The sequence below is a fragment of the Anas platyrhynchos genome, chromosome 4, assembly GCF_047663525.1.
Source record: "Anas platyrhynchos isolate ZD024472 breed Pekin duck chromosome 4, IASCAAS_PekinDuck_T2T, whole genome shotgun sequence".
Taxonomy (NCBI): domain Eukaryota; kingdom Metazoa; phylum Chordata; class Aves; order Anseriformes; family Anatidae; genus Anas; species Anas platyrhynchos.
Genome location: NC_092590.1, coordinates 54,714,482 through 54,737,674, shown reverse-complemented (window position 1 = coordinate 54,737,674; position 23,193 = coordinate 54,714,482). Strand labels below are relative to the sequence as shown.

Genomic DNA, 23,193 nt, shown 5'->3' with positions numbered 1-23,193 from the left:
TTTTTAAACTTGAGAAAAATTGCATTTTATTGAAACTCCATTCTCATTTTAATCTGTACCTCCCTGTTCCCAGTGATAAGGAGATAAAGGTGAAATGAAGAGAGAACAAATGTTGAATAATAATTCTTTTCCATACTTCTAGATATAACTTTTAGTACCAAGTAGTATCCCATAAATGTTAAGCAATAGGAAATTAAATGGTGTAATCCAGGTCAAATCTTCTTCTAAGAATAAAGACTAATTCTTAGATATCCAGGACTTGTAAATTCTTTAGAATTTCATAATTAATATTAACATTCTTTTCATGATCCATCTGTGATCCATTGTTTGAGTTCTCTGGTCTTCCACACTATTTACAGATGTATCTTTTGGTAGGCAGATGCTATGCAGCTCCATTCATACATTCATACATTTTTCATTTACGGATGGCAACATTTCTCTAAGTGATATGCAGTAGAGCAGTAGACTTTTTTTTTTTTTTTTTTCTTTTTCCTCTCTTACAGTAATTAATTTCTGTTTCCAAGGTGCTTTAGAGAAGTAGCAATGATCTTCCAATTTGCCTGTTCTCCGTTGTCTGTCAGGAGACACAGAAAATTGGTAGGAATGATATGTTGTGAACCACCATTTCTGTTTTCACACTTTATTTGATTTCCCAATTTTCCAGATATTTAGAAATGTTTATATCTTTTGCATGTCAAACGAATGTTGCATAAACCGTTATGCTGTTCTTCCTCTCTTTGAAGTAATAAAATCATAAGCCATCACCAACATAACTTAATACAGTGATAGTTCATGCTAAAAGACTTCCAAATGATTCATGAAGCAAAATAACGTTATACAATTTTGTAGGCATTAGGGCTGTATACAGGCATGTCACAACACAAGCTATGTCTTCCAGAAATAATGTTCTTGTAGATACAGGAGGTTTACAACTTAAAAATACCCATATTTTATCCTCCTCTATGGGGAATTTTCTTCCTAACTTTGTTGTATCTAGAAAAAACTCTAGAATAATTTTCAACTAGGACTTCAGTCTGACAACAAGAGAATTTGAGGTTTTGGAAAAATTTTGCAGCTACAACATTTTAATTTTACTATTTTTTTTTTTTTTTCTCCTCAGAATTTCTCTAGCACAGCCTACTTCTTAAGACAAACTACTCAAATTTAATTATTATTTCTTTTATAGAATAACAACAATGTGAGATATATATGTATACGTATATTTATGTTATGTATATCCAGAAGCAAATCAGAGAGCTTATATCTCCTGTAAGACTGTAACATAATTTTGTAGAACTATAGATTTCAATTTCCTGATCCAGCAAATACATCAAAGAGAAGTTGTTTATAATGCCACTCAGACTGTTCAGCTGAAAGCCATTTATCAAACATAGCAGATAATCAAATGTTAGTAAAATTAGCTTATAACTCTTCTACCACTGCACCTGTAGAGAACAATTATTTCCCAGGTTGTATGTAAGGTTACAGTTAACTACAATAAATCTTTCAATATAAAATAGGCACATAAAGGAACATGACATATCTTATTGCCAAAGAAAATTATTGTTAGGACAGGTGTTGCACTCTGCATGATGTGTTCTGTATAGGTTAATGCAGGTATTAAACATGTTCTTGTTAAACATACTCTAAAACATATATTAGAAGTAAAACATATTTTGGAAATTGTAGCATTTCCCCAATGAAATTTTGTTTTGCTGGAAGAAAAATCTCTTAGAAGTTAGTGCTGCTCATTGTCTCAAAAGATCCACTTTGCAAATGTTATATTTGTAAGTAAAATAATACCACCGCTCTTGTATAGGAAATCTTGGTCCTCTGAAGTGATTGATCAGGAAAGGTAAGGTAAAGAAAGTTTAAAATAGGTGATTTAAGTGAGAGCAGTTTTAAACTTTCTTTACTTTCACCTTCACAAACAGTTCATTTCAGAGATGATGTTACAGTTATTTAGTTAACAAATGACAGAACAAAACTGTACTATACAATGGCACAGCTATAGAAAGTTGAGAAGCTATCGAGCTCTTAGCGAAGATGAAGATCAACATCAGAAAAAGCAAGTGTACCTTCCATTTGCTTTGAGGCCACTTTGTTCACCCAACAAGCAAACACTGTATATAGTAAAATAAACACACTGAGAAACTGTCATGGAGCTTCACTCAGGTGAAGTCACTTCATGGATATGCACTGAAGAAAATGATGGTCCTAGGGTTGCAAAATCATTCTATGAGACTTATTTCCAATCAAGTGATAAATATTTCTCCTTATCATAATGAATTCTAGGAACTACTGCAGTTTTATTCAGTTTATAAATTCAATGTCTTTCACTTGGTGCACAGCATTCTTTCCACCATGTCTCCCCATACTTACATGAATCCCGGTTGTCAGTTTGGACTGGCTAAAAAACTCCAAATGTATCTATATGATTAATCAAACAAATTGATATAAAATAATCATCCCAGAATGATGCTTTGTGTGGTTTATGATAATTGATATACTCAAAGAAACTAAAGTGATCAGACAACACTTAAACTCTGATTTTAAGTACTACTTAATTCTGGAAACATCTGTCACTAGAAAATCATTTTGTAGGTGAGATCATAATAAGTGTGAAAGGTTTCAGGTATCTGTTTCTGTGTAAGATCCCATAGCACACTTTGTAAATAAAGGGGAAAGTGTTTCTATACCTTGCTGAAACTTGGTTTGGATATTACCTGACTACTGACTTAAAATTGCAGTAGAAGTTCTTGGCTATAAATAAACATTATTTTTGAATGGTGATTGTATTGGTTGATAACAATTTTCTGATATTAAGTTCTGTGGATACTGCTGTATCTTAATACATAGTGCTGTAACTTAACAGATTGCACTGTCTGGAGTTAAGTGCCAGATGTTTCCACTGTGGATGCAGTCATAAAGACTTTGTACTGGCAGTGGAAGTTTCAAAACAATTAGCAGTCTAAAGTCAGTACAGGCCAACTGTAGCAAGGTTACTTGTGGGACCATTTGTCTAGCTCTACTACTTTATTATTTCTCTTGTGCAGTCTAACACTGTATTTATCTTGGTGTCTTTATTATGTTGATGAGTGGAGAAGGAGATGCTAAGAAACAATCACAGAGATCTCTGCAACAGCTTTTATATATATATATATATATATATATATATATATATATATATATATATATAAGATAAGATCTACCAGGCTGATGAAATCTGTAAGATGCAGAAGACAAACACTCATCTAGTGTAAACAACTAAACTATTGCCTGTTCTAACCTGTCCCATACCCCAGACTACCTAAAAGCAGCTGCTACAAGACAATCTAGGTACAATTTTTCTGTCTTCAGGCCTCTTTCACCAAAGCCAAGAACATTTGAAAGCACTGTATGATGTTAAATTATTGTTTGACACTGCTACCAAAGAACCTTTTTCAAACAACTTCTAGTGCCTCGTGTAAACTACTGAGGGCAAATCTATTTTTGGCTTCTTTTGCTTCTTCCCTTTCAATACTTGTGGGCAGTGAAACTGTGCAACAATGAAATCCTTCTCTTTTCTTGCAAACCCATTCAACATTTCCAAGTGAGACTTCCCAGAAACTCTCTCCCTATTCTTCTGGAAGGATTCCTTGGAGATGTCGAATTGGTAAGCATGAAGAGAGAGAAATAAAGAGTGAGTGAGCAAAAGAGGAAAACAAGCATTATGTCACAGTGAGGTTTCTTCCAGGGAGAATTTCAGGATAGATTAGAATTACTCAGAGAAATTATTTTTTTTTCTAATTTTCAAAGGCCTCATTTATTCCTACCGTATGCAGAAAGGAATAAATACATTAATAAGAAAATACTGATAGGCATCCCAAAGTATGATAAATAACATCCAATTAGGCATGGACAGACACTGCTCTTTTTTTTTTTTCCCCTACAAATTTGAACACTCTATTAAATTTTGTACTGGCTGACTTCCTTAAGTAAATCAAATTATATTTTATATATTCAAATATATATTCAAAATATATTTTATATATTCAAATTTTATTTATATTTATTTTTTTTCAACCAGAGTCAGTGCAATGCTGGTAGCAGGCAGTTTTGGCTTTAGAAAGCACATGCAAACGGAGGCATCAGGGTATAGCAGAAACCACGAACCTGAGGGAGATAACTTGTTCTGTTAGCAGGAGTGGGGTCACCTGAGAGCAGGCTGTATGAGTGCGTGCAGGAAGAATGGTAACAGGAACATTGGGAGGTGAGCTCAGATGTAGTCTTTGAACTTCATGAACCCTTCATGAACACTTCATGAACTTCATGAATAGCTGAAGCATTACAAAGAGTTGGGAGAAGCAGGGTCACACCCTGTACTCCACTGCTGTGATATTGCAATTATTTTTTCTGGTTTGAAGTGAAAACTCTGACACCTCCTGCACAGCAGTCTGTGCTGGAGAGTATGTGGGAAGACCTACAGTGTCAGAAAAAATGCTACGTTGTGTTATTTGAGGAACAGAAAGGGTCACAATGCACATATACATGGTGTGAGAGGTTGGACAGGCCTCTTTTTGTTTACTGACTTGAATGCTGACAATAATGTTATAAGCCTTTTTTTTTTTTTTTTTTTTTTTTTGCTTTTTTTTTTCCCCCCATAAAATGGGGCTTGGGATTCTTTTGGAAGAAAGGAACTATATAAAAATCACATGTAACATTATTACTATTTTAGTTATTTTCATCTGAAATCACAATATTGACATATGATCTGAGAAGTAAAAATGAATTACAGACATCTGTAAAGAAACTATACATATGCCTTAAGCATAATGAAATCCTGTATCTATTTTATATTGCTGTTGATGAGCAATTTTGAAGATGTCAGCTTTAGGGAGGTAAAAATGTGCTATTTTACAATCTGCACTATATGGTGGATGTATAGGCAAGAGAGACAAGAATTGCCTGGGAGCTGGAAGATTAAACAATTCAGTTTCCTGCTGGATCTCAGCCTTTCTCTGTAACTGTGACCAGCTCCTCAGAATTAACCAGCCCAAAACTGAAACAAATAAAAAATTAGATGCTTCATGCCTGTTTTGGAACATGCAATCAAGCAGAAGAACAGGTTCTCCTGTACCGCTTTTGGAAATGGATATATTCCTAGGGCTGCTGTTTGTGGAGGAGAAGAATGCCAGAAAGTAGGCAGACAAAAGACACACAAGTACTTCTGCTATTTTGAAAACTGAGATAAACAGTGACTGAACCAATTTCTTGAACACAACAAAACTACTGTCTGTGTTTGAGACTGTTCCAGTCTCTCCGTCTACCTAGTTTAGGGGTGCAGCTCTTGATGCTGTCATTTGTAAATTGGTATTGATACATCTTATCAGCCTACTCATGGTTATGAGTATGATAACTGGTGATATAATTTCCCTGTTGCAATGACAGGGTGTCACAAACTCCAAGTCCTACAGTCATGGTCCCTGCAAGTACCAAACCAGATAAGAAAAAGTGTAGTGCTATCAAAGTGATACTTTTAAGTGAAGGTCAGGACATGATTTGATTTGAGTATATGACCTGCTATGTTTCAGAAAATTAGTCTTTATTTTACAGTGCACTACTAAAATGCACAGATTCTTGTATTTAATAAAGTTCGAGTTCTGAATTTTCCCAAATGTTGACATAGTGCCAGGTCCTTGAAGACAATGTAAACAGAACTACCAGCCTTAACATAATAGAGCACTTTAGAGAGTGCTTAAATTAAAAAATAAGTGAACACTGTGCTTTTGCTGCATGAGTCTATGGAGGGTTTGAACTACAAACAGTGAAATGGAACAGAATGTGATTTTGTACTGAGAGTGCACACCGTGGCTGTTTGCAATACCTTCAGTATGCATAAACAGACCTTACCTGCCAAGGAAAAATATGTTATTTTGGAACATGAGATCCATTCATTGCAAGAGGTCTTATGTCCTGGGAATCAATGCTTTCTGAAAAATGCCATTACATCTTTAATTTGAAATAGACAACCAACAATGACAGACCAAAGGGACTAGTTCACAACTCTATTAGCACTGTATAATGCTGTAGAGTTTTCACTAGACCACAAGCCTTCAGTCTCCAGCCATCTCTTTCAAAGAACGTTACACATCTTCATCTAAAGAGTGTCCTGGTGTTTTTCATTAAAAACTATGCATTTTGGAAAACACGTATGCCCTGAGGAAACGTCATGTAAAAAAACAAACAAACAAACAAACAAAACATTTTGGTGATTGTTTTTTATGTTAACTTTTCAGAAAGAACACATTTATATTAGTACACATTTAGTACAGTTTTTGGAAATCTTTTAAAAGTCAAAAGACAGTGCAAACTTTTCAATCTTGAAGAAATTAAATGTTTATTTTGTTTTCTGCTAAATTTCTTCAACAGTCAGTCATAGTTGCCATCCCTTTTGAGTGTAAAATAAAAATGAAAATCCAAAACAAATCATAATTAGAAAACTACTGTAAGACCACAACTTTTCTTGCCAATTTTTGATACTGATTCAAGCCCTAAGTTATGCAATACCAGTTTTGAATTGAACAGCTTAATTTAAAACTTGTAGATATGCAAACATATATAAATTATATGCACATGCATTCATGTATACATATATCTATATATACATCTTTTCTCTTGCACAACTTTTTCTTTAGGTTGCATTTACTCATTGAAGCATCTTTTGGTGCAGGGTTTGTAATGTACTTTAGATTCCTTCTTCAGCCAACTTAGTGGATAAGAGATACTTTGCTGGTCTGATAGTATCTAATTACAAAGCCAAGAGGTGCATATTTCAGTAGAACACTGTGAGATGTTGAAAGATGATATTTTGAGACAGAGAAGGGCATATCAGCCATTGATTTAGGTCAATGAAGCAATTCATTATTGCATGAATAAGATTAGTTGAATGTTATACCTGAACATAGTAAAAATCTTTTAAAATCTCTTATGTGATAAAGGCTGGCATTAAAATTTGGGCTTTTGACAAAGTATTATACAAGCCCATTAATCTTACCAGAAAAAGATTCTGTTTTTACTAGAATTGAGTTGCTCATATAAAGTAAAATAGAGCTGGTTTTCTTTGCTTGCTTGTTTTTTTGTCATTGGAAACAAGTACTTTAAAAGTGCAAATTTGCAGGTGACACCACCATTGAAATAAATTATATATGAGTATGAATATAAATAGATATTCTTTTCACAACAATGAGATTAAAATACGCATTTATACTTCTGTCCAGAGGGAAGATTAGAAAAAAAACAAAAACAACAAAAACATCCCCCGATGACTTTCAAAGTGTTGCTATCACAGTTTTCTTTTACAAGCAAATGAAAATGAGGTTAACAACATGGATATTCCTCTCCCTGCCAAGCTTGTCTACTCGCTTGTACACATGGTCATATACAAAGGCTTTCAGAAAAAAAAAAAAAAAAAGGAATTATAACTGTTTAAGAACAACCCCAAGGTCCACCAGTGGTCCTTACACAAGTAGAAAACTGTCAGCTTAGACCACTTCCTCTGCTCTGAATTTGACCAGATCCCAACTGCTGCAAAAATATCCATGATATGAATTTTGGTCCAAAGAACCACTCAAAGTCAGCAAGGCAGACATAAAAATGTCATAAAAGATATTAAAATCTTAGCCTTAGGAAAACAATTCATGACAAATACGCTGAAGAAATAATCTAGTATTATTGTTCCATAATTCATTTTATATTTTTCCCTCACAAATAGGATTGTGAGTGCTATCTACGCAGACTGGAGCATTGGTCAGGGCCAGCATAGATATGTGATTAGCAGAGGAACACGGAATTTTTTTGCTGATACTTCAGTTGCAATGGGATTTTGAAGCTAGGGTTCAGATACATTGGGGCAGATCTGAGCCCACAGACATCTATGGAAATTTTACAATGTGTGAATTTAAAGTACTTTCAGAAGTACCATGGAAACTCCTGGCTGTTACACAATATTTTCAGAGCTATTGAGATGTCTGTTATTATTGTTGTTGCAGCTGTTGTATAGAAAAAGTAAATTCTCAAATACATTTTGAGTGTGAGTCCCAAATATTTCATGATATTTGTGCAGCTCCAGCAATATGCCTTGCTTAAAAAACAAACAAACAAAAACGAAGTTTTTGTTTGAAACAACTTGGAGATTTGTATATTCCATAACATATTTGCTGTTGAGTACTTTCATTGGCTACCAGGATTTCTGTTTAAAAAAAAAAAGCTTCAAAATGTCATATATTAGTGACCTTGTCTCTGCTTTATTGTTTACCACATTTTGTTTCACTGTCTGTATTTTATGTCATATTTCTTGCATTATGATTTCTACATTTAGTTTGTACTGCTCTAAATTTGTTGGTACCCAACACATTGTTTTTTGCTTTATCTTTTTTTTTTGTTATTTCTGTCTTTTCATCTCCTTTTCAGTCTCCTACATCCCTTCTTTTTGCTCTTTTTTTTTTTTCTTTTTGTTCTGAGAAAAAAAAAAAGAAAAAAAAAAGGCATAGAAAAGGCAGCTGTTCCTCAATCACTTAGTGGCATCTGTGTCATTAAGTCATGTAGATTATGTTGCTGCTGTTGCTGTCTACTAGATGGTCCCAAGCCAAATTTAAGCTCTTCAGACTGACACAATAAAACATCCTATGACTTTGGATGCTTCTTTGGATGTTGGTAGCACAGTGTTACTAACTTATGAGCTGTAAATGATGCAGAGCACTGAAGCTAAAGCAGGTTTATTTCCATCTGCAGCCTCAAATCTCTTCCTTGACAGTCTTTCTCTATGGACACCTTCTCTGAAGCACACTCTTGGCCCATGTGCAAGAGAATTTCTTAATTTGTTACAAAAAGTTGCTGCCTCTGGCCAAATGGTTTTCATAAGCTTTCAAGGAGAATCCCAGTTAAATATAAGAGAATGGTCAATGTAAGTCACTCCAAATCTTTTGGTTTGTACATCTGTCCAACTTCCACAGCCTAAGCAAAATTTTGTCATGCCCATTAACCTGAGAATTACCTTCTGTTTAAATTCAGCTCAAATTTTCTATGCAAGTATGAGTCATACAAGATGATTTTAATTTGAAGTTTGTTATATTAAATTGTAATATTCATTTTAAAAATTGCCTTTCTATTCATTTGCTTACATTGCTTGCCATTTATTATGTTTTTGCAACAGTTCCAGCCTAGGAAGTTCATTTTCCTAGGAAGGAAAAGCAGAGGGTTCAAACATTATTCTGCTGATTTATTTCAAGAGCATATTCTGTCAATTAAACATTACAGGCTGTAGCTGTTGAATTGGATAGAAAAATAGAAATTAACATAGATTCTCATTAAGGAAAAAAAAACACACACATGTAAATCCCTCTAATTATCTTTATTATTATTATTATTTTTTAATTACCAATGTGGTTCAGGAAAAGGTGAGAGGAAGGATTTTCTCTGGTATGATAAAGTCCTGCCAAGGATAAATTATGTGCACTTTTAACAATGAAAACAAGGTATTTAATAAAATTTCCCTAAAGAATTTTTTAATCATCAATGCCTTTGGTATTTCTTCGCAGAGCAAACACGAGCTTTTCTTCACTGCCATATCAGGGAAAAATAAAGGAATAAGTGTAAAAGCGACCCTGTGTACACACCTTCCACTTGATATCTTTCCAGATTACTTTACAACTTTCCATTTTTCCATGTCTTCAGCTGCTGGTTTGTATGCTACAGGGACACCACAGCCCTGATGCTTTGCTAGATAATGACTGTCTGTATCTCTTCTGCCAGCCCCTGCTGTCTGGGAACAAACAGCATTAAAGATTAGAGCTATGAAGCAACACGAATTTCCATCCTGTTGAATGGTTTTCCACTTCAAAATGTATTTTCACTCCAAAGAGGAGAAAACAATGAGTATGTGAAATTATCTTGTGAAAGAATATTTTAAGACCTCCTTTTGGTTACTTCTGCAAAGGATGAACTCATCTTCCTTCCATGCACAGTTACTACAATATTTGGAAGTGTCTAAGTAGATTAATTGTCTTTTAAGCAGAGGACAAGCTAATCCTTTCACTTGGGATGTGTGAATAATATTCTGGAGAAGAGTCAATTTGCAGTAGAGATATAACAGATTTTCAGCCCAGAAAAAAAGACTAGAGAAAAGTAGCTCTCTTTTTGTAACATTATTTATAACATTTATTTTTTTTTCCTAAAATGAAAGCTCTGAATTCTATTCAAAGAGAAATAAATACTGACATACGACAACATGCTTCTTTCCTAGGATGGGAGATGGAAAATAGGTAAAATATCTGCAATTAAACTTCCAGTGATCTGTAAGTGATCTATAAAACTCACGTGTTCTTCTGAGAATTCTTTGCTGTACATTGAACCATGTAGAAATCTTTTTAAATAGAATATGCTTTCAAAGAGACATTTTTCTTCAATTTAAATAGTAAGATAAATCATGACCATATTATTTGACAAAATCTCCAGTGGCTTCTACCCAGTTTTGTCTTTACAATTATTACATGACATGGTTCAAAAGTATCTATACACCCATCAAGCTTTGCTTTGCATAGATTGCTACAGTGCATTATAGGTATCCTTACTTATTATTTTCTAACTTGTGGTTTTACTCCTGAAATAGCACTGAAATAATGAAATTTCCTTTGCAATATAGTATAGATATCCTTGGGAATGTCGTACTAACTTTTAGAAAAGCAAGGATTTTAGCTATTCATTAGTACATACTGTCTTTGATTAGAGCAAAGATTCTCAGGATTTTTTAAAATGTACTGTTCTCTCTTGGACAAAATAACCCCTGTAGTATTTACACTCCATATTTTTCTTCATCGTAGAAATGAAATATGAGGTATAAACTTATACCTATGAAGAATTGGCCTGCATATTACAGGCCAATATTACTTATTACAGCCAATGGAACTGTGTCTCCTAACTGCAGTGGACTTTGATTTGGAGACTGAATAAACACAAAATATACTTTTTAATGTTAGCTGGATTTTAGAATGATTTTTTAGGTCCCCACTAAAAAATTAATGATAAATCTGTCCCCTTTCCAATCCAGATCTAGCTCAGCGTGGAGATAAATTATTCTGTGTCAGTGTTGGTTCATGGATGTGATAGAGCTTTTAGCATTGGTTCTTAACCTTGCTGAAAGGAGGCTGTTAACACCTTAGCTATCAAGTCTGGACTTCATCTGGATACTACAGATTGTGTTTGTATAAACACAAGGAGTCACTGTTGTAACAGAATCAGGCAGTTTTAAAAACAGTGGGAAACCCTGCATTCAAGTTTCTGTTGTTTCTTTGAAGAATTTGTGCTTTTGCAAATGAAATGGGTTTAACCCAAAGCATTGTGTCTTACAGCTCGGGGAAGGTTGGTGAATCCGTATACAGTACAACAACAAAAGAGTGATGACTTATTCAAGTTTGGAAGCCCACCAGTTCTAAAATATGTCTGTTTCTTGAAAATGTTGTACTATCTCCAAAGCTTTCCAAAAGAAGTAAAGTTGCACCTTACTTTGATAAGCAGTTTAAATTGCCTTAAGGTGGTGATTAAAGTACAGAAAAGATTGTGTTTCTCTTTTTTGCTTAAACGATATTTTTAATGAAATTGTTCAGTATTTGGATGCTACAGCAGCCAGAAAACAAACAAACAAACAAACAAAACAGAAACAAAAAATCTTTTAACACTTCATATACTTAACACTTCATATACTGCAAGTGGAACTTTTTTTTTGTTTCCTTTCCAGGTGTCATCAGTGCCAGAATTTGGCCGTATAATAATTTATACTACCAGCCTTCGTGTGGTGAGAACCACTTTTGAAAGATGTGAACTGGTTAGAAAGATCTTTCAAAACCACAGAGTTAAATTTGAAGAAAAAAATATTGCTCTTAACAGTGATTACGGAAAAGAACTAGATGAGAGATGCAGGAAGGTGTGTGAAGTTCCCTCCCTCCCTGTTGTGTTTATTGATGGCCATTACCTTGGGGTAAGTAAAACATGAGACTATGAAGTCTGTAAGAACAGAAGAAAGTCATTATGTTTTTATGAAATCATTTGCAATGCTGGAATGATGGGAACAAAGACAGAGGCCCCTTTGTGGGATGTGTTGTACCCATCCACACTGGTAGGTTTGATGTAAAGACACAACAGAGCTGGAGAGAGGCTTTCAGGAGGGGAGTAAGATGTAGTAATGCAATGTAAGTGATGCTGTGTTTCTAAGAAAAGAATTCATCTTTGTAGTTGAAACCATGGAAATCTAGAGAAATAGATTTTTTTTTTTCCTCATGAAAATCTGTGTGTATTATTGACCCAGGAAAATTAACACACAAAACATACCTGTCACTTAGTAATAACTCTGTTGGATATGAGAATGTCTAACAGCTTCGAGTTTAAGAACTTAAACATACACTGAATTTTATATAATGTAGTCTGTATTGGGCAACTATAATCAGTAGAATATTGTTTTAGGTACAGGATTGGTTGATACTTAAAATCTAGCAATAAAACCAGCCTAACTCTGCTCTGTTGTGAGACATAACTCCAAGTAGAAAATTATAATAAAATTTGTACATTGGTACTCTGTGTCTAAAACTGCACCCTTGTATTATGGACAACCTGTTCTTTAGAAATGTGTCTTTCATAAACTGAAAAATCAGAGTTTAAAAGCAAAACAGTCTGGAAAGCAACCAACGAAATTGGTTGGGATCTCAGAAAAGGTATTTGTCTCAAGTGTTGAAGAATTAGCAATTAACACCAACTGCGAGACCATGATTTGTGGAGGCAAACTGTATTTAAACACAGCAGGGTTATTTTGTTGGTATTGCCTAACGCTTTCATTTTTATAAAAGATTTAAATAATGGAATAAAATGCAATCAACAAACAGCATATAATTGGTGCTGGGGCTGCAAAGACACTCAAGCACACATTCTTCCCTTCCTTTCGTGACACTGGCAGGACTCTGCCAAACTCTTAATGCTCTGCTTAGGGCTGGTTTCTCTGAGCAGTCCACTTCACCAGACAACACTAGTACTTGCAGAATGGGCCATGCGCAGGGTATTAGCAGACAGAGAAATTTAGTTCAACGTAGAGACTGCTTTTATCAAATCCATGAAACAGAGATGTCTCCAACCAGCCAACAACAGAAGTCTTTCTTCTAGAAAAGCTTAAAATACACCAGGATTCAGACTAAGATTTTCTTACCCAACTGTCATGTTAAAAAAAATAATAATTAAAAAAACAACACAATGAGTTATGACCAAGTCCAAGAAAATCTCACTGTGATCAATTTTGTCAAAATAAATCATGTAAAATACTGAAATGTATTGACTAAATTATTTGCTAAGCTCTAGCTGATGCCCAATTACAGTCACTTTGGTGTGATGGATGGCCTATTAATTCACTGCCACTTTTTTTTTAGAAGACCATACGAAACCTGTCTTTAACAGATGAGCAACAGTGTAACAAGCAATACAATTTTATTAAAACTATTTAATTATTTTATGAGATATTTAACAGACATATAGGAATGAAGGAAAGTGAATTAGGAAGCTAGATAAATGTGGGAGGGATATCAAACTGTCAAACTACCTGCTGACACCAGTGGATAAAAAAATGAAGAAAGAATGTAGTGTTCTGGTCTACACACATTTATTACAGCATGGAAGCTCCATTCATATTGTTTAAGACAAGAAAAAGTATCTGTTGATCTGGTAAAAAACAAAATTGTCCAAAATCAAATCACTGAGGAAGAGAAATAAGTTGGAGGACAGTTTGCATATGAGGAAGGTTACAAATGTTTTACCAGTCTTTCAGGATCTGGCCATGAAGCAATCACTCCCCAGCTATTTCTATGCCTCACGGATGTGACACCTTAAGAAAACAACTTGTCAGGGACTCACAGGGCTGCAAGCTGGCTGCATCCTTCAATGGGCTTGTGTTTCAGCAAAATGTGATTGAGAACTCACACAGAATTTGGTCTCACTGGTAACAGTGGACATTTCTGTAATGGCTTTTATGATAATTATATTCTGATATGCAATCATAAAACAGAAATCCACAAGGCTGGTGTGTCAGTAAATTAAACATGCAATATTTTCTCTCTCTTACTCTCTCTCTCTCTTTTTAATTTTGAATATTTATTTCCTGGCAAATCCCTCCCTAAAGGAGATCGCATGTAGCAATACAAAAGAGAATCTCTATTGAGCCAGGCACCTTTCAATGAGTCATAGGATAAAAAAACACCCTAATTAAAATATGAAGAGTTTTGAAAAGGGACAAGATTATTTTTAATGAGATAAATGTAACAAAAGCACCAGAACACAGCATATGTGCATGTGACATAGTACACAGTATTCGAGCTGCTCAGAAATCCTGACAGGGTTGCAAGAGTACTGCAAGCTGTGTGGATAAATCTTCACAATACTGTGGAATTTATCATTGCCTACACAGGGGGAATGAGACAAATCAGCTACTTGGGCAAAAGCAATAGAAAAATCATATTTAGTCCCTGTCAAGTAAAGTCCTGTGTGCTGCAGTACAGCAAGTTTTTTAATCTTTTCATTTCTTTCAGGATTGAATCATTGTATTTTTGACACACGCTGTCTAAATATCAGTCTTTCAGGAAATTTCAGGTTCTTTCTGCAACATGTTCCTTACCATTTGATACAATACCACCCCCACCCCCCTTCCCTTTTCACCTGAGGCTGTCTCCATCTCTCCATCTGAAATGGAATTATGCCATCTGCTGGGGCGCCAAAGCAGAATAAAAAATAATTTCCAGAAAGCAGAATGCAATGCAGAAATAAATTAATAAATAAAAAAGGAACATTCTCTTACTCGTACAAAGGAACCCAGGACTGCTAAAGATTTATGTTATGTAAAAGCCCACCTTACTGGAAAAGAGATGCAGATAAAAAAGACAGAGCCATCCCTAATATACATATTAGCTCATTATAGATATTAATACATAATGCACTATATTTTAAAAATAAATTTGTTTATGTATCACTTTAAGCATATGACTAAATTCCAGTATTCAGCTGCCTTTCACAGAATCACAGAATGGCCAAGGCTTGAAGGGACCTCTGAAGATCCTCTAGTCCAACCCCCCTGCCAAGCTGGATCACCTAAAGCGCATTGCACAGGATGGCATCCAGGCAGGTTTTGAATATCCCCAGAGAAGGAGACTCCACAACCTCTCTGGGCAACTTGTCCCAGTGCTCTGTCACCCTCACAGTAAAGAAGTGACCCCTCTCATATTCAGTTGGAACCTCCTGTGCTTCAGTTTGTGTCCATTGCCTCTTGTCCTGTCACTGGGCACAACTGAGAAGAGACTGGATCCATCCTCTTGACACCCTCCCCTCATATATTTATGCACATTGAGTGGTGTCCCCCCAGTCTTCCCTTTTGCAGGCTAAACAGGCCCAGTTCTCTCATCCTGTCCTTGTACGACAGGTGCTCCAGTCCCCTAATCATCTTCATAGCTCTCCTCTGGACTCAGTCCAGTAGTTCCATGTCCCTCTGGTACTGAGGAGCCCAGAACTGAACACAATACTCCACGTGCGGCCTCACCAGGCCTGAGTAGAGGGGGGGGGAATCACCTGCCTTGACCTGCTGGCAACACTTTTCCTAATGCACCCCAGGATACTGTTCTTCTTGTCCACAAGGGCACACTGCTGGCTCATGGTCAGCCTGCTGTCCCCCAGGACTCCCAGATCCCTCTCTGCAGAGCTGCTCTCCAGCAGGCCAGCCCCCAGCCTGTACTGGTGCTTGGGGTTATTCCTCCTTAGGTGCAAGACCCTGTACTTTTCCTTGTTGAACTCCGTGAGGTTCCTCTTGGCCCAACTCTCCAGCCTGTCCAGGTCCCTCTGAATGGCAGCACAGACCTCTGGGGCATCAGCCATTCCTCCTTTCAAACTTACTCAAAACATTTTCAAATATGTACATTGTCTTTCATGAAGAAACAACTTCCTACTTAGTCTTGTAATGAATCTACAATGGCATGAGTTTTACAGTCAAAATATTCTGACTCATTGGTTATGACCATTTACTAAGAATGATAAAGTTATTTTTGTAATTAACTTTAGAAAATACCTGTGTAAATTCTATTTCTTTATGAAAATATTAACAGTTTCCTTTTTGCCTTTTTTCCAGTGGTCAATTATGATTAGTAGTTCTCCATTGCCTTATTGTTTTGCTAGAGTAAACACATTTTCCTGGCCTTCACTTGATGGGGTAAATATCTGCTCTGTGGCAATAAAGCTATGATATAATTATTTCATTCAGTCATCTGCTTCCTCTGTTTTGCAGTTTAACATTTCAGGAACAGCAGGGTTTAATTGCATGTCCTCTTAATACAAAATCTGATAGCTCTTTGCATATCAAATCTAACATTTCTTATGCTACAGTCACACTTTTCTCAGTTTATTGGCAGATTTCCAGGCATTTAATCAAATTCCTTACAAGTCCACAACAGATACTTGGGCTTGTCTATTTCCTGCAAACCCAACTCTCTCACATGGTGGTCAAGGTTGGTTTCCAACCCACTCTCATTTAATATTTCAGTGCTGTATTAATTTTTCTCTGAATGTAGGGAATGATGCAAAAGAGAGTCTGCTTCCCCAAATCAGCAGGCAGTCTAGTACAGCCAAATGCAGGACATTTGCATACAAATGTGTACATCTAGGTGCATTCCTTGATGAGGAATTACATCATGAAAATAGTAACAGGTTACATTCATGGTGGATTATCCACAAGCTGGTTCACTAACAAGACAGAGCTGGAGCAGTAGAAAATTTACTGGACTTGTCCTAGTTCTGCAGATAGTGGGACCATGCCTGAAATATGATGCTAATTGCTAAATATCTCAAGGGAAAATTGGGAAATATTTTGAAGCAAAAAAATAATTTAGAAAACCTGTTGAATGATTTAGCAAAGTCTGTAGCATTAACAGGTGGGTGCTTTGAACCTTAACCTGGTTAACAAAATGTTTGTGTTTGGAGGGACAGATTCTTAACTTTTTCACATCCCTTTATGGGTAATTGTGGACAGAACACAATCTAAGAATAAAAAGAAAGGTGTCAATTTTTGGTCAGAGAGCAGCTATTGGACATATTTTACAGGTGCTTTCATTATTCTATTAATTGCAGGCACTGAGAATTAAGATTCACAGATCTAAAGGGTAGATTAACCTCTGCAAAGTATCTTTTATTCAAATTTCACTTGAGGCAGACATTAATCACAGAAGACATACTTAAAAATGTTGATAGACATTTAGAACTTTGGTTTTTAATTTTAAAGCTATAATAATAAGACTTTCCACTTTGGAAATAACACAGCTAGCTGATGAATGTCATCTGAAATATAAATCCTTTGAAATATCAATCTATAATGGGAAACCTGTCAGATTTTTAATTACAGGGCTGCAAAAGCCAGTCAGCATTACAGTGCAGTACCATTGTATCACAGAGCAGAAGTCATAGGAATGCTTTTTGCCAGCTGTTGCCACGGAGAAGAGATCCCTGTCTAAATGAGGGCAAATCAGGGTTTGTCCAGATTAGGGAATTTGCAGTGCCGCAATTACATCAATAAAGCTCCAAATACTTAATGTTTTTGCCTAGCACAGGCAGTACAAGCTCTGTCTTAAGCCACTGCAGAGCATTCAAGCCCAGAGCTAATACCCTGTGGTTCCTGGCAAACCCTTGCTTTTCTGTGCCAGTCACTCCTGTTGCCCATTCTGTGTGAAAATAGAGACAGATTAGAGGGCAAGTGTGAAGGAGGCTGGTCAACTGCTAAAAGCTTCTTTGCTGGGGACACAGAGGGATGTGACGCATATGCTGAAGCTGGTATACACTGTGCCCATGATATTTAATAGATTTCAATAGAGGAAGATTCAGCACAAGCAATGCTAGCTGATCTGAATCGCCTGTCATCTTCCACATAATTAAACACAAATAATTACCTTGTAAATATTATTATTATTTTTATTATTATTATTTAATATCTTTGAAAGTGTAGCACTGAAGGAGTAGCATTCACTGCAGAAGTTACACTCATATCCACTAAAATATTAATACCTTGCTTTTTAAGAGAAATGCAGTGCTGTGATTACAAACATCTCTGAACAAGAAACATGAACATTGTAAAGAAGTCAGCAAGGGGCCTACGTAGTATATCACCATACACAGAGTCAAAAGTGTTTTTCTTTGTAGAAAGCCACGGCTAAAGGACCTTGCAGAGGGAAACCAACCTCACTAGGGTGTCATGCAAAATCCCTTGCAACATTTCTGTGCCCCTTGGCTGATGTTTGTGTTACACACTGAAGTGGTTCTGTACCCTGTGCTCAGCTATTGGTAGAGCTGTGGGCTTCTTCCCTTCTCCCTGCTGTGCACCTTGATAGAAGCTCCATCCAAATGCTAGCTGTGTGTGTGTGTTGGGTCCCTGGGTCCCTCTGGGGCTGGTCTGTGACCATGGCTTTACAAGACAAAAAAGGGATACTGGAAAGATGATGCAACATAGGAAGTCTCTAGCAAGGCACTAGTCTGACACATGTTACTGATGTATATGCTCCCTGGCATCCCTTCCTGTACCTCCACATGATGGGGAGAATGGTGCTGGTGAGGAGCAGGAACTGAGAGCCCCTCAGGGCCCTGCAGATGGACATGTCTTAGTAGACATGAGCTGGGTCAAATCTTAGTAGTTTGCCAGCTTTCCACTTTCAGCATCCCACCACACCTCCCAGCTCATGTGGGGTCTACAAAAGATGAATTTTAGCAGTCTGGGCATTCAGTTACCTGAAAAATGGGACAATGAGATGTCATGGAGCCACCACTTGTGGCCAATTTTCCACAGCAGTGAGTATGCACAAGACAGTGAGGTGAGAACATAGGTCTTAGCTCTGCTGTAAGCTTGCTTCATGACTGTGCAATTCCTTCTGTCTATGCCTGTTTCCTTACCTTTTGTAAATTTCTTCTGAACCACTGATTAAAAATGCTTGTAAGCATTCAGTAATATTTAGTAATCAGTATATTTGGCTATATAACTGAAGCATAAGCATTCAAATGTGTTCCTCTAACTACAGAGGGAGAAGAAATTAAATTAATTAAAGAAAAGGGAAAAAGAGATTTACATCATCTTTGACAGTTTTGTTTTGTCTGCAATAATCTCTCAGCCTTTACTTTCAGAGGGAAAAAGAACTACTTGAGTGCTGTCTTGGTTCAGATCACAGAACCCCTCAGAGGCCTAATGTACTCAGACTAAATTATTATTATTCATTGTTGTGTCTGACTTTAATGTTGTTATGGTATTTTCATTACCCTTTTTCTCCTTCTGTTATACATTAGGCATATTATATCTTAATTCAATGCTCAACTGCTATAATACTTGAAATAAAATTTCCTCCTCTCATTTAGTTGCAGTCTCTTATGTGTTTTATATTTATATAATTGTGATTTTTGACATAGTAACTAGACATATTTTTTATTCTGTCAGGAACCACACCCTGTAAAATAAAGTAAACACAACCAGAATTTCCAAGCCATGTCATCTTTTACAAAGGGGAAATGCAATATGACATCTGATAACTAACCTCAAACAGTTCTACCACAACAACGATTAGATTCTTTCCTTCTAGGTTTCCTAATGTTGACCTAATTACAAAATGCTTAATGTGAGTCAAATTTGTCCTCAGCTTGTTTAAATTTTCAAGAACAAATCTTCTAAACATCTCTACTTTTCACGTTAAACTGGCTGACCTTTTTCTTCTTCTTACTAATAGGGTGCTGAGAAAATTTTGTTAATGAATGAATCTGGGGAACTGCAGGATCTCTTAACCAAAATTGAGGTAACTATTTCTGCAAATAATCACAGTGAATGTACATTGAATACTTGCAATTGAGAACATTTTTCTGAATGGATTCCCTTTCTTCTGTTATCTTTCTTGTTATCTGTCTTGTGTGGATGCTGACCCACTTTCTTTGTGCCACAGTGAACATGCTGAGATGTTCATGCACATCTCCTACATTCTGGTTAGACCTGAAAGTGGACATCTAGAAAATCTGGGCAAAGTTGGAAGTTTTCAGTCACACCAATTTACACAAAATTACACAGACCTCACATTACAGATTGTTATGCCTTTCTCCAGCTCTTAGTTTGCCTTGTTAGTTCAAGTACTTTGGGGCTTATTTGTCTTTAGTTTTGAACATTTGATATACTCTCCCTGAGGACACTCGGTCTCAGTGCAAGACTGCTCCAATTTGTGCATTCTTAGCTATCTTACTTAGCTTTCTACATGAAAAGGTTGCTATTTATAAGCATAAGAAGTAATAACGAATTGAACGATTACAATATTATCTTAAAAAGTTGAGATTAATTACAATAATGTCCAATGAAGTAAACTTTCATCTTAAATTATGAATGACGTACACTCTCAAGATAGAAGAGAACAAAAACATTACATTAAATTCTTCTAAACATTGTCCCTGGAGAAGTTAATAGTAAAAGGAATTGTATGTCCAGTGAAGAAGAATGGCAAATTTATGAACTACAGTACAAAACAAACAAACAAATAATAAAAAATCCAATACTATTATACTGAATTTCTATTTGTTTTGTCCCTCAAAAATTTCCCATATAACTTTGGTCTTTGTTTGACAGATTTATATACTGCATAATCTGTTAGTCATGCTGTGTCTTCTACTAACCTATAAGGATAAGCTAATGGACAAACATACCAAGCACATGGCAAGAAAGATTAATGGAAATGTTTTGCAAATCTATTCAGAAAAAATCTATCTTAGAGAGATTTGCACTACAGCTCCTGTGCACCAGCCCAAATACTGTTGTAGCAACAGTACTGACAAGTGAAATAAGTAGAAAGCTACTACTACATTACAATAAAGATTCAGAACAGAAAGACACACCAACATGACAGCAGCAGCAAGTATGATGCTGCAGGTGCATCATACCTCTGTTAGAGCCTATAGTATCCTCACTACAACAACCCACAAACCCTGCTGGGCCATACTGTGCGCTTTGAAATCTGCATTTCACCTAATCAAACCCATGTGAAAATAAGTTTTTGTAGACTATGAGTCAGATTTTCTGCTACATCAAACTGACATGGACTTCAAAGCAGCTGAAATGACTTACATCAGCTAAGACTCTTTCCTTTCATCTTATACTCTTTTTTTTTTTTTTTTTTTTTTTTTTTTTTTAATGTTATCTAAGTTGTCAACAGATGAATGCTGGTTTTAATAGCTTTGCAGCAATCTCTTCAGTTTTCTCAATGATGCTTAAAAAAGGGCTATGTTAGTTCTACATATTTTAGTATGCTTTGGTAACAATTTTTGACTAATATTTTCAGTGGTGTATGATTCCTCAGAGCAACACTAACAGGAATTTTATGGATTACCCTTCTTCCTTTACAAATAAATCTATAAAGTCTTTACTCAACAGTACAATATTAAAGCTAAATATCTGTGCTGTGGTAAGTACTGGTCTACTTTTCATTTATCTGGTACAGAACTTTCAAGCAACCACTAAATAAATTAGCAATATTTTCAGTAACTGTAACTTAAAAATGTCTTCAAAATATCTTCCTGTGTTCTCAATCATCTTTAATCCTTCACAAAGTAGAGTAAAACTACTGTTTTACTCATGAAATAAGAAAATTGAGGGAGCCCAAGTATTTCCTGCAGCAGTTTTCTCCAGGTATAACTGCTGAATGTTAATGATCTTTCTCTTTCCTACTTAAAGCTTCAGCATTCTACACCCGTAAATTTGAATACATCACTTATTTCCTAAAGCACTCCTTGTCAGAAACTATGAATTGCTTTTTTTTTTGATATGATCAGCTCTAACTGTAATAGGAACAACATATTCATCATGAGCATGTACAAATGATAAAAGTACTCATATCTTAACATATAACATAGAAAAATATAACATCAACATAAACTGCCTGGAGTTCAGAATCAATCAATTGCAATACCTATTAGAATTGATCTAGGTCTAAGACTACATCAGTGTAATGTATGCAAGGATCACTTAGCCAGCTCTTTCGACAACTATCAACACAGGCTTCTGAGGTGTAATGTGACTGATGATCCCACAGTGAGCATCTCTAACCATTGCATGTGGGTCCATACAGAGGCATCTGTGTGGGTCATCTGTGATGGTATACCTTGGGGTGGGGAAGTGGATGTTTCTCACGACAGAAACCTAAATGTGTTTCTGAGAAGCTGTTCTGGAACCTTCTTTGTCCTAGAGATATGACTGTTGAGAAGGTAACATTGTGATCTTTCTTACTTTCTTCTTTGAACAGAGAGTCCAGCACCCTCACGAGTGCCTCTCTTGTGGGGGCTTTGGATTCCTTCCGTGCTCAGTGTGCCATGGGAGCAAGATGTCTGTGTTTCGGAACTGCTTTACGGACTCATTCAAAGCCCTCAAGTGTACTGCTTGCAATGAGAATGGGCTACAGCGCTGCAGGAGCTGTGCAGGCTAAGAATGGCATTTCCACATGTGCAAACTCATTTTACTGTACTGCAGCAGTTTGTAATATGATTTTTTTTTTTTTTAAACGAATCTGTTTATCTAATTCAGTCAATAAAAATCAATTTATAGTATACTTCTGCTGGTTTGATTATTGAAGCCATTTAAACATTACCATATCATGAATCTTGAAGTGTATGTTTCTACAGTCTTTATAGAGAGATTTGTTGTCTACTGAATGTATGGTATTATCAGCCACTTGGGTGTGAATTCTTCCTTTTTTTTTTTTTTTTTTTTCCATACAGAACAATGAATAATAGTGATCTAGTGAGAACACATGATAGCTTTATAAATTGCATAGACATTTCTGATCAGGCTGCTGTTATGTTTCAAGGGCTGGTCTATGCCCTAAGTGTGGCTTGCAAAAAATTCTCTTCCGAAACTTTGTTTCTTGATTTCCCTTATCTGAATCAACAAAAAAAGAACTTTTCCTCCACTTTTATTCCACTTGCTATATCCAGAGTTAGTAGTTAGTGATGAGCTGGAGAAGTTGGACTAACATATTTTTGAACTTTTGAATATAAAAGACTTATGTGTATTCTATGAGATATTAAATGTGCAGGCTTGAAAGTGCTATAAGAACCTACTGCTCTTCTAGCTTCTATAGTGAGGCTCAG

General features: G+C 35.9%; 1 protein-coding gene across 1 annotated transcript in view; it reads left to right on the top strand.

The window, feature by feature from the left end:
• GRXCR1 (glutaredoxin and cysteine rich domain containing 1) overlaps nucleotides 1-22,554 on the top strand; it is a 37,211-nt gene extending 14,657 nt beyond the window's left edge. Inside the window, exons 2-4 of the mRNA XM_021269446.3 lie at nucleotides 11,774-12,013; nucleotides 19,803-19,868; nucleotides 22,350-22,554. Of these exons, the coding sequence (XP_021125121.1) occupies nucleotides 11,774-12,013; nucleotides 19,803-19,868; nucleotides 22,350-22,529 (486 nt within the window). The 3' untranslated portion in view covers nucleotides 22,530-22,554. The remainder of the gene's footprint in view (nucleotides 1-11,773; nucleotides 12,014-19,802; nucleotides 19,869-22,349) is intronic.
• The last annotated feature ends 639 nt before the right edge of the window (nucleotides 22,555-23,193 follow it).